The sequence below is a fragment of the Brienomyrus brachyistius genome, unplaced genomic scaffold (assembly GCF_023856365.1).
Source record: "Brienomyrus brachyistius isolate T26 unplaced genomic scaffold, BBRACH_0.4 scaffold46, whole genome shotgun sequence".
NCBI classification, from domain to species: Eukaryota; Metazoa; Chordata; class Actinopteri; order Osteoglossiformes; family Mormyridae; genus Brienomyrus; species Brienomyrus brachyistius.
In genome coordinates, this window is record NW_026042321.1 from 674,446 (window position 1) to 689,617 (window position 15,172).

The 15,172-nt window shown below is 42.8% G+C and overlaps 1 protein-coding gene across 1 annotated transcript; it reads left to right on the top strand.

Annotated features, from left to right (window-relative positions):
* Positions 1-3,821: 3,821 nt before the first annotated feature.
* Positions 3,822-13,445, top strand: LOC125723183 (protein YIPF7-like). The gene is made up of 6 exons (XM_048999598.1): positions 3,822-4,283; positions 4,793-4,903; positions 5,430-5,590; positions 6,049-6,194; positions 7,312-7,493; positions 11,222-13,445. The coding sequence occupies exons 2-6, from the start codon at positions 4,794-4,796 to the stop codon at positions 11,382-11,384; spliced, it is 762 nt and encodes a 253-aa protein (XP_048855555.1). The 5' UTR covers positions 3,822-4,283; position 4,793; the 3' UTR covers positions 11,385-13,445.
* Positions 13,446-15,172: the final 1,727 nt, after the last annotated feature.

Genomic DNA, 15,172 nt, shown 5'->3' on the forward strand with positions numbered 1-15,172 from the left:
AAACCTAATCAGAACTCACCTCAGTTAACTCTTCAAGAAGAATTTTGTTCAGGTTGTCACTATTATGACCATAACCATTAAATCATTATAAGAAACAGATGATCAATTTTTATTACCACTGTTAGCCAATGTCCATTGGTGTCAGTTTTGTGAGTCACGATTTCTCCAGGGAAGTTGTTGAAGCATACAGCAACTCCTCCAGATCGATTAGTACCATAGCTCAAGAGAATCTTGTCACCCCACTGGTTGACTCAAAAAGATGCATCTGTTTCAGAAGAATGAGTTTCTTGTAGAAATATGCAATGAGGATTTTGCCCTTTGCAGAATAAAACAATGCTTTTCCTTTAACAATGTCTTTCAAACTCCTAACATTTAATGAACCAAAATGAATCTTAGCATTTAACATTAAAGATAAAAAAGTGTCCAAATAAAAAACCCTGACAATAAAAGGAATACCAACCAGTTATTAGTTAACCGTCAATGTAGAATGTAGAAGTCCCTTCACCTATTTACACCTTTCAAAACCACAGTAAGAAAATAGAGAAATAAATGAAAAAACAGGAGCGGAATCTCTTCTCCCATAACTTCAGACCCAACGACCTTCAGAGTATCCAAAGGGACCATGGAAATATGCCACTTTCCCAGCTTTCCTGGCTTCTTCTGAGGCCAGAATCGTCTTTCCTCCAAATCTTCGATAACATTTCAGCCAATCTGATGCCCTTTTCTTTTAAAAAAGTGAAGTTTTTGCTTCTCTTCCAAATTTCTTCCTTCACTCATCTGCGAGTAAAAAGAATGATCGGTTCTGTGTCTTTTATCCATGTTTTTGCCCATTCTGTGCACAACATCCGCTGCATCCTCCAGCTTTGAGTCCAAATCAGGAACAGCCCAAATGAGGATAACTTGTGCCCTGATATCTTCATCTTTTTTTTCTTCAATGCCAATGATGCGAATGGGCCACCTCATTCTGTATCTTTCCTGTTCTGACAGTCTCATTTTAAGGTCAACATTTTCTTTACATATCTGTTCATTTTGTTTATCTAATTCTTTCACTCTGACTTTACAGTCTTTAACCTCTTCAGAGTTGAACTCCACAGCCTTTGCTAAGTTAGCAATCATGGCATTATTTTGAATGACTTGTTGTTTCAGGTCAGCTAGCTTCTCATCCACCTTTACCTTTCCATCTGTAATACCCTGACATGTAACTACAGTATCCACCTTCTGATTGAGTGTTAAGATTGCTTTCATTATGTCTGAGAGATATATCATCACACTCACCACTTTCAGTTGATTTGGCCCTCTTTTCCACAGGTGTCTTACTTGCAGTTGAAGGGGCTGAATCCACTCCTTGTTCTCTTTTGTTTACTGTAGCCTCTTCCAATACATAGTCATGGTCCATATCTTGGTGACTTTCTTTCCGTTAGACATAGGACGAAGTTCCCTCTTTCTTTTTGGAGTCAGTTTTCAACTTGTATGCTTTAACAAGGTCTGCTGTAGTTTTTTTCAGTTTCAATGAGAGTTTAAGTTACCTCAACGTCAAATTTGGGACTGTTTTGTCAGAGCTCTACACAATGCAGCCGCTCAACCCTCCATCTTCTCTCCCCCCACCCCGAAAATTAAATTGCTTTACATCAGAAATCTTCTAGAGGAATAATGAAAATTAAAAGGAGTTTTAAAATGACAAAAGGAGACGGGGAGTAGATCCTCTAAAGGATTTCTGATGTAGAACAACATAGTTTTCATAAGCAGATTAAGCCAAAAAAAAAAAACCTTAAAATTAGCAGGCCTTGAGGGTTTGAAATGACAAAAGGAGAGGGGGAGTAGGTCCTCAAGAGGATTTCTGATGTAGCAAAACTTGCTTTTTAGAATCATAGTGAACCGCTTATAACGGAATGGTTCTTTTGCACCAAACACAATAAATTAAAATTAGGACAAATTTATAGCTGATAAAATCTGATGGGGACTAGGTCCTCAAGATGATGTTTTATGCAAAGCAACTTGTTTTAGCACAATAGAATAAACCATTCGGAAGCTACTGATTATGTTTCATTACAAAACATGAAAAAATACTGAAAACTAAGAGAAAGTCAAAGCTGACCTGATAAGAGAAGAATTTCATATTCCCCATTGAAAGACAAGTATTTTGGAGACGGTCCCTTATCTCGTGTTCGGGAGTAGATTTTCCATAGAGATCAATGCATTTTATAAATACTACAACAAATTTTCTGACAGCAGTGAAGCGGGAGCTTATTGTGTCAAATGTCAATAAACAAAATGCACAAGTATTTCTGCTTTGACACTCACACGAAGACAGCTAATGAAGTTCAATATCCGAATATGAAACCAACTTTACCGCAGTGGTCTACAGTGTTCTGTTTTTGTTTCGTACAAATTATGTGAATCCGGAAAATTTTTAAATATCTTATCAAACTGTTCATGCGAATACGTATACGCTTCATAATTTTTATTTAGCAGCGTTCAACATGGACGTACTCGTGAAAAAGAAACTTACCTACGTATTCGTCCATGTTGAAAGTTTTCACGTATTTAAATGAAAGATCTCCACTTTCGTAGTATTCAATTAACTTTCTGTAACAGCCAAGCGGAGTGCTACCTATAATATGAAAATAATAGTTAGATGTGAGAAATTCAGAAATATAACTTTGTCCAACACATCGCGAGGCGGAAATGGAGGAGACTTTTATTCCGCCACGTTTTAAAGGTCAGCGATAAAGCAAACAGCAAGAACGACCTTTCGGGGGGGATACTAAAAAATGCAGGGGGGGCATGCATCTTACCAACACAATAACACAAAGGGGTCGGGGGGGATCCCAGGGCACAGAGGAACGCGCAAAGATGGAACAAATGTACACAGCACTACGGATAGGGATTTCACACACACAAGCTTCATTGACACAAAAGGGTAGCTGGGGGTATCGCACATCCGATAACGCAAATTAGCCCCCAGTCAGGGCCAACATGCATTAAAATGCCTGGCGCTGCAATACACTCATATAATATACGTAGTGGGCTGTTATGCAGATCTTCCACTGAACAAGACTAATGCTACAACTATTAAACTCATAATGTCTTAGTCTGGGTTAAATAAGTTTAATTCCATAAGACAAATAAAACCCCCTTACCAGTGGGCAATCCTAAAGTAAAATATCTGTCAGCGCTTGGGTTAAACTGGACGATCCGGTTGCGGATATACTTAGCAGCCCATTCACTGGACTGGTCATAATCTTCAAGAATTACCAGTTTCATATTGTTGCTAATCTGGATTTCGTGTGGATCACAAAAATCTGAAATAAACAAACATTAAGAGGAACCGACATGAAGTAATATAAACGTGCAATGCTACAGCAAAGATAAGTGACAGTAATTTGATAGAGCTTCTTTTAACTGTCATATTAATAACTTCGCTAATCGATACCGTTATATTTCGACGTTGCATCAGTTAATTATCAGTATTGAATTAATTTTCCAAATTATTGCAGGACAATTACACGTGAGAAAGGTTAGCAACATGTAACTGTGTTTGGGAAAGACGTGTAATTTAAACTTACCTTGTCAGAACGGTTGTTTAGAAACAAAAAATTGCCACCTATTGCACAGAAATAAGAAACTTGCGATCGTCTATCCTCGGCTCATGTGATTGTACCACACCCACATGGGCCGCTTCCGCTCATATGATTTGTTCTTCACGTGATCATTCTCCATGGTGAATCTGTTGTGTGGCGGTAATTCTCTTTAGTGGTGCGATAGAAAGTATCAGTAAAGCTCCGTTAATGTTCTGAAATAGCAATAACCTTTAACGGTGAATCTGACGCCTTGCAATAAAGTTATTATTATTGTTATTATTATTATTATTATTATTATTATTATTATTATTATTATTATTATTATTACGGTTGTTGTAGTTGTTATTGGTCTGACAAAACCTGAAACTCTGGAAAAAAATCAAATTATTGCCGTTAATAAGCAGGACAGTCAACTGCGTGTTTAACTTGCTTTAGATTTTTTTTATTATTGTAGTAGGCGTAAGTGAAAACATTTATGGTAACAACGCTGTAATTAAAATGTAAATATGTGTTGATGTGCATTTATAGTACATATAATACAGACGGGCCATTTGGAGACAGGAGTTTCACATACCCTTGGTGTAAATATAACTTACTATTTATAGTATATCCACCCACTTGCCCACGACTGTTCTCTGATTAAACATAGCCTAAACATAACACTTATAAAGAAGCAAAAACACGTTTCGTACTTACACCAAGGTATGTTATATGTAGTTTGATTAATATTCGATATTGTTTACTATATACAGTGGTACTGCCGTTTCTGTGTGACTTATTTTTTTTTTTTTTTGCATTTGTTTTCTAACGATTTCCATAAAATTTGGACACAGTGTATTATCACGTGTCTGTGTTCGGCAATAATGCATGTTCAGCGATATACAGTATGCCTTTTTTCTGAGTGAGTTCCAATGTTGTACTTAGCAAAGAAATGTTGATTCCATAGTTGTAACACGTTAGGTTACTGAGATAAACCAAGGGCGTTGGTTTAGTTTCAACGTTATAAAGACGAAATCCACCCTGAAGCCCCCACCCCCCATTTAATTACGCACGGTGCTCCCGATATATACCCAAAAGTAAGTAATACGAACCCATACCAATGTAGGAATGTTGATAATACCGGTTTGACAAGGTGGGATTTAATTATTTTTATCATTTTTAAATGTATTATTATTATTATTATTATTATTATTATTATTATTATTGTGCAGAATGACCGAATTCCAACCGTTTGAGCAAGACTTCTACCAGTCAACCTATAACATAGATGACCAAGGGCAGAACGTATCTGACTTAGAAGGAACGCGGCAGAATCCCAATATGTAAGTGTTGTTAAGAAGCTCACTGAAGTCTACATTTCATCGTTTTTTTATTTATTTATTTATTTATTTTATTTTAATTCAGTATTCTGGAAAACGTTTACGTTGTCTTGTGAACAGGAACCATAGTTAAGTTAGTTTTATATTCATTATTCAGTGTATTAGACATTCTTAAAAGTATGTATAAAGTCAGGTTGAAGGTATTTAGCAAAAAGGACCCTTGTGACATATGAGGAATTTTAGTCTGCTTGCATCACAGTTAGTTTGGAGGCCATATGGATTTGAATTGCTTTAATTATCAAAAAAGGAATTAAAGATTTCAAAAATTATTAAAAGACCATGTGACATATGACAAGTGTGTATGAATACATCACAGTTGGTTTGACATACATCAATCAGTGCAAGTGTGAAATACATTTTTTGAAAATGTCGACTATATAAAATATTGAATATAAAAGTACAGTGACTTAATATTAAAACACTGGACTAACATTAGAAATGCAATGCATGTTTGCCTGTGTTTCTCCAGTGTCTACGGCAGGATGGGGCCAGGTACGTATAACCCTTCTGTGGTACCTGGTTCCCCCGTTCAGCCTTACACCGGACAGCTCTTTCAGCCCTCGGAGGTTCCTGTGACATCAGCCCACCCAGCTGCAGACAACTTTGCAGATGAACCACCTTTACTTGAAGGTCAGGTCCCCATCATTATTTAAGAGACTTATTGTTTATTTTGGTTATTTTATTTTATTTTCACTTAGAAGTGATGAATGCAAAATCTGTTGATGAAACCAGCTTATTAAATAATAATTTCATAAGAATAAGATTCACTGAAACAAAAGCAGAAATAAAAAATTTTGTATTGTTAAATTTATTTATATATGGGCAATTTAGCAAGCCCAATTAGACTCAGCATTAGACTTTGGACTGTGGGGGGAAACCAGAGTACCCGGAGGAAACCCCACGATGACATGGGGAGAACATGCAAACTCCACACACATGTAACTCAGGCGGAGACTCGAACCCAGGTCCACCTTGTGTGTGTGTGTGTGTATATATATATATATATATATATATAGAGAGATATATACGTAAAAAATTGTAGTAAGTTTAATGGTCAGTTAAATTCAAAGCTGTATTAAACTCCACAGAGCTGGGAATTAATTTCGACCATATCTGGCAGAAGACTCTGACAGTATTAAACCCAGTTAAGCCAGCAGATGGCAGCATCATGCGTGAGACAGACCTGACTGGACCTGTACTTTTCTGCATAGCCCTGGCTGTCACGCTGCTTATGGTAAGCCTGTGTTATTGGTGAATATAGGGCAGTGTTTTCAAGGAATGCCTTTCTGCTCCCTGCCAGCTCCCAGCCTATATGAACCAACCAAGCAATTAAGAACACTAAATATCTGGTACTGCTCTGTTAAATTGTACCACCAGCCGTACAGAAATATATTTGCATTATCATAATTAAAACTAAATTTTCTTTTGTAGTCCAAGACTTTTACTCGGTACTGTACAAGTTAAATCACAATCACTCCTGATTGTGCAGGTTTAGTTTTTGTGCCACTATTTCTTTCCTTCACTGGCTAAATATTTACCCTCTCCGTACATATAAACAGCGCAAAAACAGCTCAGGCAGGTTTGCATCATTTCCTTTCACCCCTGTTTTCATTATAAATATATGCACTGTGCATAAATGTCTTTCTACATGTTGGTGTTTCTGTTCATATGTAACATATGTGTGCAGTTTTTTTGTGTATGTGTGTGTATGTGTGTGTGTGTGTGCTGTCCACATTGATTGTATGTTCTGTATGTCAGTTAGGGACTTAAATAGTTGCACTTTCAGATTTGCAAGGGCATTGAGTCTGTTGTCTGCTGATATTTGAAATGTTACTGTGATACAATCTGATTTAGTTTGATTCAATAGTACATGATCACTATTTTCCATGCAGAGAAACAAGCTTATTTTATGTGGAATATTTTTTAATTCAAAATGGCAGCAATGCATTTTTAATTTATACTTTTAACAACAGAATATGTTCAAAAAATTATAAATAATACAAAAAACACAAAAAATGTGTGGATGAGAAAGATTCCATCTTGTTTCAGTACTTTAACACCAAAATATTTTTTCTGGGTATTTATAGCTTACTCTCTGAAAACATAGGAATATAGGTGTACTAGAGTGCATAAAGTGTACTGTAATACTTTGGTCTCTGCTCCCTACTAAGGTGACGCTCTAGATCGCTTTGTGTAAGAGATGTTTTCATAGTTTTTTTTTCAGTTAATGTAATCATCGTATGACCTTAATCTATATACCAGTTAGAATCAATGAATTGTTACACTCCTAGCTTCTGTGTGTGTCTGTTTTTTTAATTTATGTGTGAATATAGGTTCTTGTTCTTGTCTAGGCTGGGAAGTCCCATTTCGGCTTTGTGTATGGGGTCAGCGCAATGGGCTGTGGGGGTGTGTGCAGCCTGCTAAACTTGATGAGTGACATATCCGTGTCCTACGGCTGCGTGGCCAGTGTCCTGGGCTACTGCCTCCTGCCCATGGTGGGCCTCTCAGCTTTTGCCGTGTTCTTCACCCTGCAGTAAGTTACCAAACCCCTGTGACCTGAAAACCCACTACTCTCTCTCTTCTAGGATCAGACTCACGAGTTCAGCAGTCAACATGTGCACGACAAACCGTAGAGTCAAAATACACAAAGAAATGGGACTTTGTGAAGTCAGGCTGAGCTCTTCTTTATTTCCCTACACAGACTTTTAATTTGAAATCATTTTACAGTTTCCTGTATATTTCCATGTTGTGGCACACCACAAGGGTTGAAAAAAATCCTTCATTGGCTGTTGAACCCCCCTTAGACCCTGGTGTTGTACACATCGAGTTTCTCATAGCAATGTGACCTGTAGCCAAGGACGAACAATGGCAATGGTAGGCAGCTGCCTGGGGCCCTGAAAACTAGGGCCCTGTGAAGACAGAATTAGAATTTTAATTTAAGGATATAATACAATATTATCATTTAAATGATAGCAACATGTATGTTATTTGTATTTTTAGCGACAGTTTTTAAGATAGACAAAGTTACCGCTGTCCCAGCTGTAATGGACTATTCTACTTTGAGACTTTGCACTACCCAGCTTTCTTTTTTACTACTGGAGTCTGTTCACCGGCAAGCAAATTGCCATAAAGTAGCAAGAAGAAAATGGCACAAAGATACAGGACTAACTCTCTTGTCTGATACTGTCTCGCTAGAGTGGTAGACAAATTGTGAACAGACATCGAGAGAACGCAATTAAACAAATATCTGCAAAAAAAACGCGACTAGCTTTAGCAAAAGAGGGTATGATTAAACTTCTTAAATTTGACTGGCCCATGCACTGTGTCACGACCGGTCGCGGAGGTAAGCGGCGATCGTGCGGGAAAACGGGTAAGCAGGATGCAGGCAGGCAGAATACGGGGATTAACGAGAGTTTACTCAAACAACAGGGAGCAGGAGACATGTAACACCGACTTACATCAATGACAGACAAAGCAAACAGGTAAGACCAGGACTTAAATCCACAAGACTGAATGACAGCAAACGGAAACAGCTGGGTACAATTCGGGAAACACACGTGGGTAAGCAGGGGGCGTGGCACACAGGAGGAGTGGACGAGCCGGGCGTGACAGAACCCCCCCCCAAAGGCGCGCTGCACCGGGCGCGCCCGGGAGGAGGCGAAGGACGGGACGAGACCAGGGAACCAAAACCATCAACGAGGGACAGGGAACAAGACAGACAGGCAAAACTGACACAAAGGCAGAAGCCAAGACAGGACACTACACAGGACGGGAAAAGCGGATAAACAGACCAGAAAAGGGGACACAGAGGGAACAGGCGGGACAAAAGGACCGGGAATGAACGGAGTGAACGGAGGGAACCCAGAGGGAGAAGGAGGCACAGGAGGAGCGAAGGGACGAGGGACAAAGAAAGGGGAAGCAGAGACAGAAGGGACCGAGGCAGGGAAGAAGGGAGAGAAGGCGGGGGAACGAAGGGGAGCCCGAGGGAGACCCAGCGGGCGACAGCCGGAGGGGCCGCAGACGGCCGGGAGGCCGGAGCCGGAGGGGACCTCGGAGGGGCCAAGGAGGCCGGGCGAGGGACCCGCGGAGGGGCCAGGGAGGGAGCAGGAGGGAGCACCGGGGAAGGGGACGAGGGAGCAGGAAGGGGCCAGGGCGAAGGCAAGGCGAGGGGGGGAGCCGCCGCAGGCGGCGACGTCCTCCGACGGGCCGAAGGTAGGGGCCCCGCAGGCGACCGAGGAGCCGCCGTCGGGGAGCCCGCAGGCGACCGACCAGGACCCGGAGAGGGGAGCGAGGCGGGGCGACGAGGCCTCGGAGGGGGACCCGCAAGCGACAGCCGACCCGGAGGGCCAGGAACCGCAGGCGCCAACCGAGCCAGAGCGCAGGCGAGGGAGGGCGAGCCAGGGAGCAGGGCGGGCGGGACCCCAGTCCTACGTCTGTGTCCCCTCCCCTTGCGGGACACAGACATAACGACCCTCGGTCGGGGTCGAGTTCGCCGGAGCGAGGGACAAGGGGTCACAGGAGCGGGGCCAGGGACAGGAGCGGGGCCAGGGACAGGGCCAACTGGCAGAGGGAGCGCCTCTGGAGCTGCTGCAGGGCGGTCAGGGACAGGAGCGCGGTCAGGGACAGGAGCGGAGACGGGAGCTGCAGGTTGCTGCAGTGGGGGCGCCTGCCCGGGAGCTGCAGCAGGCGGCAGCGAAGGCGGCTGCGCAGGCAGTGGCGGCTGCACGGGAGCGGGGTCCGCCGGCAATGGCGGCCGCACGGGAGCGGGGTCCGCCGGCAATGGCAGCCACACGGGAGCGGGGTCCGCCGGCAGAGGCGGCCGGACGGGAGCGGGGTCCGCCGGCAGAGGCGGCCGGACGGGAGCGGGGTCCGCGGGCAGAGGCGGCCGGACGGGAGCGGGGTCCGCGGGCAGAGGCGGCCGGACGGGAGCGGGGTCCGCAGCTCTCCGGAGCTGGATCAGCCTCCGGAGATCCTGTTAATTTCTCCAAGTCAGCTGGAGGGGAAGCGGGAGTGAACGCGGCGAACCTCTCCCCAAGCTGCCTGGCGAGCTGGTCTACCTCTGGCGACCCCTGTCTGGCCAGTTCATCTATCACCCTCCAGTATAACCCCTGGAGGGTGAAGAACTGGGTGGCGAGGTTAAGGGGCGTAACGATCTCCTCCTGCGGGAGCGCCGCTGCCGCAGGCGGCGGGACGGGCGTGGCCCCTTTAAGGCGCCGGGGTACTCGCGGGATAGCGTCCCGTACGGCGGTGCCCCCTTTATTCGCCAACCGCTCGGGCCGGAAGGAATTCCGCTCGAGCGGCGGTGGCAGCTCCGTGGCGACCGGCTCCGGTTCCCGCAGCAGCAGGGGTTCCTCCTCCTCCTCCTCGCTTGTCAGCCAAAGCCTGGCTAGCGAGCAGGCTCCTAGGCGGATCCCAGGCTCCTCTGGGATCCTCTTTCTCCGCTTCTTTTTATGGTCTGTCATTCTATCACGACCGGTCGCGGAGGTAAGCGGCGATCGTGCGGGAAAACGGGTAAGCAGGATGCAGGCAGGCAGAATACGGGGATTAACGAGAGTTTACTCAAACAACATGGAGTAGGAGACATGTAACGCCGACTTACATCAATGACAGACAAAGCAAACAGGTAAGACCAGGACTTAAATCCACAAGACTGAATGACAGCAAACGGAAACAGCTGGGTACAATTCGGGAAACACACGTGGGTAAGCAGGGGGCGTGGCACACAGGAGGAGCGGACGAGCCGGGCGTGACACACTGCTGCATTCTCCTCTCCCCCGTCAGCAAATTTTACTGACAGTTTACCCGCCCCCACCCTGATTGGTAAGTTTTACCATTGGCATCCCGCACTTTGATTAGAACATTATTTATGTTCTGTCATTTTTAATTCCCTCTAGTTTGTCTTTCGGCTCCAAAAATATTTCCAATGTCCCACTTAGGGCCCCCCTACCCATGTCAGCCTTGGACCCCCAGAGAAGTTACTCCATCCCTGACTGCAATATGCTGCTGTATATTTTACATTTTGGCTTTTTGAAACTGTAGCAAACAATATTATTTACTCTACTGCTAAGAGTCGTGCAGTTCACTGTACTGCACAGGGTGTTTGTAATACACTGCCATGCTAAAGGTAATAATGGAAGGCAGTGAAATTGAAAGATAGAATTGCCGCCACAGTATTTTCTGCCTTTTTAGCTCTCAATTGATTCTTTGTGTGTTGGGTCTCATTCTGAGGATTGGCAATTATAATGCTGTGTTTTCTTTCAGGGGCATTCTGGGAGTTGTGCTGGCGCTCCTCGTCATTGGCTGGTGTAGTCTGGCTGCCTCAAAGATCTTCATATCCACATTGGCCATGGAGGGCCAGCAGCTGCTGGTAGCTTACCCTTGCATGCTCCTCTATGGGGTCTTTGCACTGTTGACAGTCTTTTGAGACGACCCCAGCAGCTTTAATTCAGTTTGAGAGGAGGTGTTACAGCTTAAAGAAAATCCACTAGGCTCTCCCTCAAGTTAAAACAGGAATCTGACAGCACATTTTTATTAGATTTTTATCTTTTATTAGTTTTATTTCTGTTAGTTTGAGAGTGAACTTTATATTTTTTCTGATATTGCTTCATTTTCCCCCCACATTTATGGTTTTTCTTTTGAATATATATCTTTTTGGTTTATTATTTTGTTTGTTGAGTAATACAAAAAATGTCACGGTGTTATACATTCATATCCAACTGTCAAATCCAGGTCAGCGATGTTCCAAATCTTGTAACCAAATCATATCTGATAAGCCCTTTTTCAGTTGGATTGATTTACAAAGGATGGATTCATAGTCATTTGCTACTTCATGTAGATATGTTGTTTCTTTCAAGAAAGTGACTAAAGTATCACTAACTGAAGTCTTTCAATTTCCATCCATCCATCCCTTTTCCAAAACGCTTATCCTACTGGGTTAAGGGGGGTCCGGAGCCTATCCCGGAAGCAATGGGCACAACCAAGGATGGGGGGCCAGCCCATCGCAGGGCACACTCACACACCATTCACTCACATATGTACACCTACGGGCAATTTCGCAAGTCTAATTAGCCTCAGCATGTTTTTGGACTGCGGGGGGAAACCGGAGTACCTGGAGGAAACCCCACGACGACATGGGGAGAATATGCAAACTCCACACATATGTAACTCAGGCGGAGACTTGAACCCGGGTCCCAGAGGTGTGAGGCAACAGTGCTAACCACTGCACCACCATGCCGCCCAGCACTGTTCCTTCATTAAAGATTTATTTTTTGAATTTCATGTAAATACTTTCAGCTTTCATAATGAATGATTTTAAAAATAACCACCAATGAGCATAATGTGTTTTTTTATAGTGTGAAATAATAATAATAATCGATACTTTATTGATCCTTGTAGGGAAATTGTCTTTACATCTCCCACAACTTGCTCTTTTTTCATAGAGGAAGTCATCTGCGATGGGCTGCCACCCGTAGCGGCGCCCAGGGAGCTGGGGGGGTTAAGGGTCTTGCTCAAGGACCCACAGACTGAGGCTGGGTTTGAATCTTAATCACGCAGGGGAACCGGTATAGATGTAGGAAAAAAAAATTAGGGGTATATAGTTTTCTCTTAGCATTTTCAGGATGGCAGGAAAGTTGTTTCAGTCGGGGAAAAAAGTTTCTGGTTGTTTTGTTTGTTGAGTTTCTCTGTTCATCAATAAATTACAGCTAGGTTTTTGGAAACTGGTGGACTTTTTGTCTTAGAAAAGAAATCTGGAGTATTTTTCCTACACTATCTTGATTTATTTTTTATTTTTTTATCCAGTTGCGGAAACTATGTGTATCCATAGATGTTGTGTCTGGGGGGAATCAGATTTTAGGAATACTTTGTTATATTTTAATATGTATTTTAATAAAGTAACCTGTAAGACGCACACGTACTCACTCTCACCCACGTAAAACTGAGAATGGGAGAGTGCAATATGGCAAACGAAGTGGAAGTTTGAAGGCTTCATCCTCCCGGCCGTGATGGAAACCTGCTGTGACACCGTGCAGTCCGGCCAGACGGCTCCGGGTTTGCCAGACGTCAGTGGCCCCTGAATGTCAGCGGCATTCAGCGGGGCGCTTTCACACCTAACTGGACCTTAACCGAACTCACATGCTGTTTCTACAGCATCTGCATTTGAAATGGCTCTGCATCACTCACTTGTTTCTCTGTCTCTCTCTCCTGTTTCTCAGTTTCATGACCCTCTGAGTACTCAGGACCTGTGTGAGACCAGTAATCTGGTCTGTTGACCTTGGTCCTTGCCCAACATGGCAGGAAGCTCACACGCATGTGTCTGTGTGTGTGTGTGTGTGTGTGTGTGTTGGTTACTGGCCTCTTGGAACTTGGATTTTAAGGTTATATTAAGGTTAAGGTTATATGTATATATTTCTGTTGAGTGTTGCGGCAGCGTGTGGCTCAGTGGGCTAAGCCTGTGTCATTATAATCAGAAGGTCGCAGGTTTGAACCCAGCCTCAGCACATCTGTGGCTCCTTGACCAAGACCCTTAACCCTGGGCACCGCTACAGCCAGCAGCCCTTCGCAGTCAAGTTACTCCACAAAGAGCAAGTTGAGGGAGGTGTAAAGATAATTTCCCTACAGGGGGTCAATAAAGTATTAATTATTATATCTACAATTTGGGATTTAGTTCTTGCTTTGGCACTTTTCGAGTGCATTTTATGCTTTTATATTTTAATCATCATAAGAAACATGGTTGCATTCAGTGCCTTTAGAGAATCACAACAATTATTGCCACGTACATGCCTTGTAATTTTTACTATAGTAAACCATTGAACATGCTGATTTTATTTAAGTCATACAATAATTTTAATTAAAAAACAAATGTGAGTTAAGTAAAAGAATGTTTATACCTGGATATAAATTCTTTTTGTTTAATTGCATAAGTATAAGAAATAATTAAAATTAAATTAAATTAAATTAAATTAATTATAAAATGGTATATATGGTTCTCGGATGTTTTATTAGTTGAGTGTGTTGTTCACTCTCAGTGTAGGCAGTAAAGGATGGCAAGAAAGGAATTGAGTTTGCTTATACAGTAAATAGCCTTTGTTCAGATATTTTCAGAACAGTAGACACTGAGGTGATTAGCAATGTGATTTTGAACTCATAGATGGCTCCGCAATGTGACCTCACTACCACTCGAGCTGGTGGTTTGAACTCCACCCAAAATCTTTCTGTTAAGTATTGGTAGGGGTCCATTCCAGTACTCCAGTTTAATCCTAAAATGCACATGTGGTTAGCTGGATTTGTGTCACACATTTTTACAGTGTTTGCCCTCTGTTGTAGAAACCATCCAGGGCAGGGTGAGTCTGTGGGTCCTGGAAATGTGACCGGCCAATTGGTGGAAATGTGATTGGCCGATTGATGGAAATGTGATTGGCCGATTGATGGAAATGTGATTGGTCGATTGGTGGAAATGTGATTGGCAGATTAGTGGAAAACCTTAAACTGACTGCAGTCGGGCAGAGGGGACCTCCTGCCTCTACATGTCCAGCATTTTCCCAGAACAGGTCCAGTGAGACATCAGACAGTTTGAGCTGATGAAAAAGCAATTTAATTAAAAAATTTTCCACAGATAAATGGTTTGTTGATATTGTACTTGTAACAAAACAATAACATAACTGTATTGTATGCAACTACATAATACATATGAAAAATCTGTATAGATTGTGCTGCTTAATGCAACCACAAGATGGCTCCCTTTTACCGTGGTATGCTGAAGGCACAGCAAGAGGTCAGTGTGCCAAAGCTGGATGAAATTTAGTGGACAGTGCATTATAATCATTAGCACGTAAAGAACACGTGAAATTAAGTTTTATTTTGTTTTATTTCAAATATTTATGACAAAAACACTTAGTTTGATTTGTGTTTATTCACCCTGACTTAACTGTTTGCCATAATTCACGTAAAGCATCATGCTCAGCCTTACCTTGGACTTTCTGCTCAGTTATATTTTAAACAGTGACGCATTGACCTTTAAAAATGATAATATATATGTTTTAAGTCTGCAAAAAAGAATGTGTGCATGAGCTTGATGATACTGCGTAAAGGAACTAAAACAGCAAAACTTGCTCAAATAGGAAAGACATGGCATCATTTAAGGTGACGGTTCACACCTGGAATTCTTTAAGCCAGCAATGCAGAACTTTTCCTGTAGTTCCAGTAGGGTTTTGT

Bases quoted from the DNA above. Each gene is read 5' to 3' on its own strand.
- LOC125723183 (XM_048999598.1), top strand. From the start codon at position 4,794: ATGACCGAATTCCAACCGTTTGAGCAAGACTTCTACCAGTCAACCTAT. The intron at 4,904-5,429 runs GTAAGTGTTGTT...GTGTTTCTCCAG, and splicing joins ACGCGGCAGAATCCCAATAT to TGTCTACGGCAGGATGGGGC. The intron at 7,494-11,221 runs GTAAGTTACCAA...GTTTTCTTTCAG, and splicing joins GCCGTGTTCTTCACCCTGCA to GGGCATTCTGGGAGTTGTGC.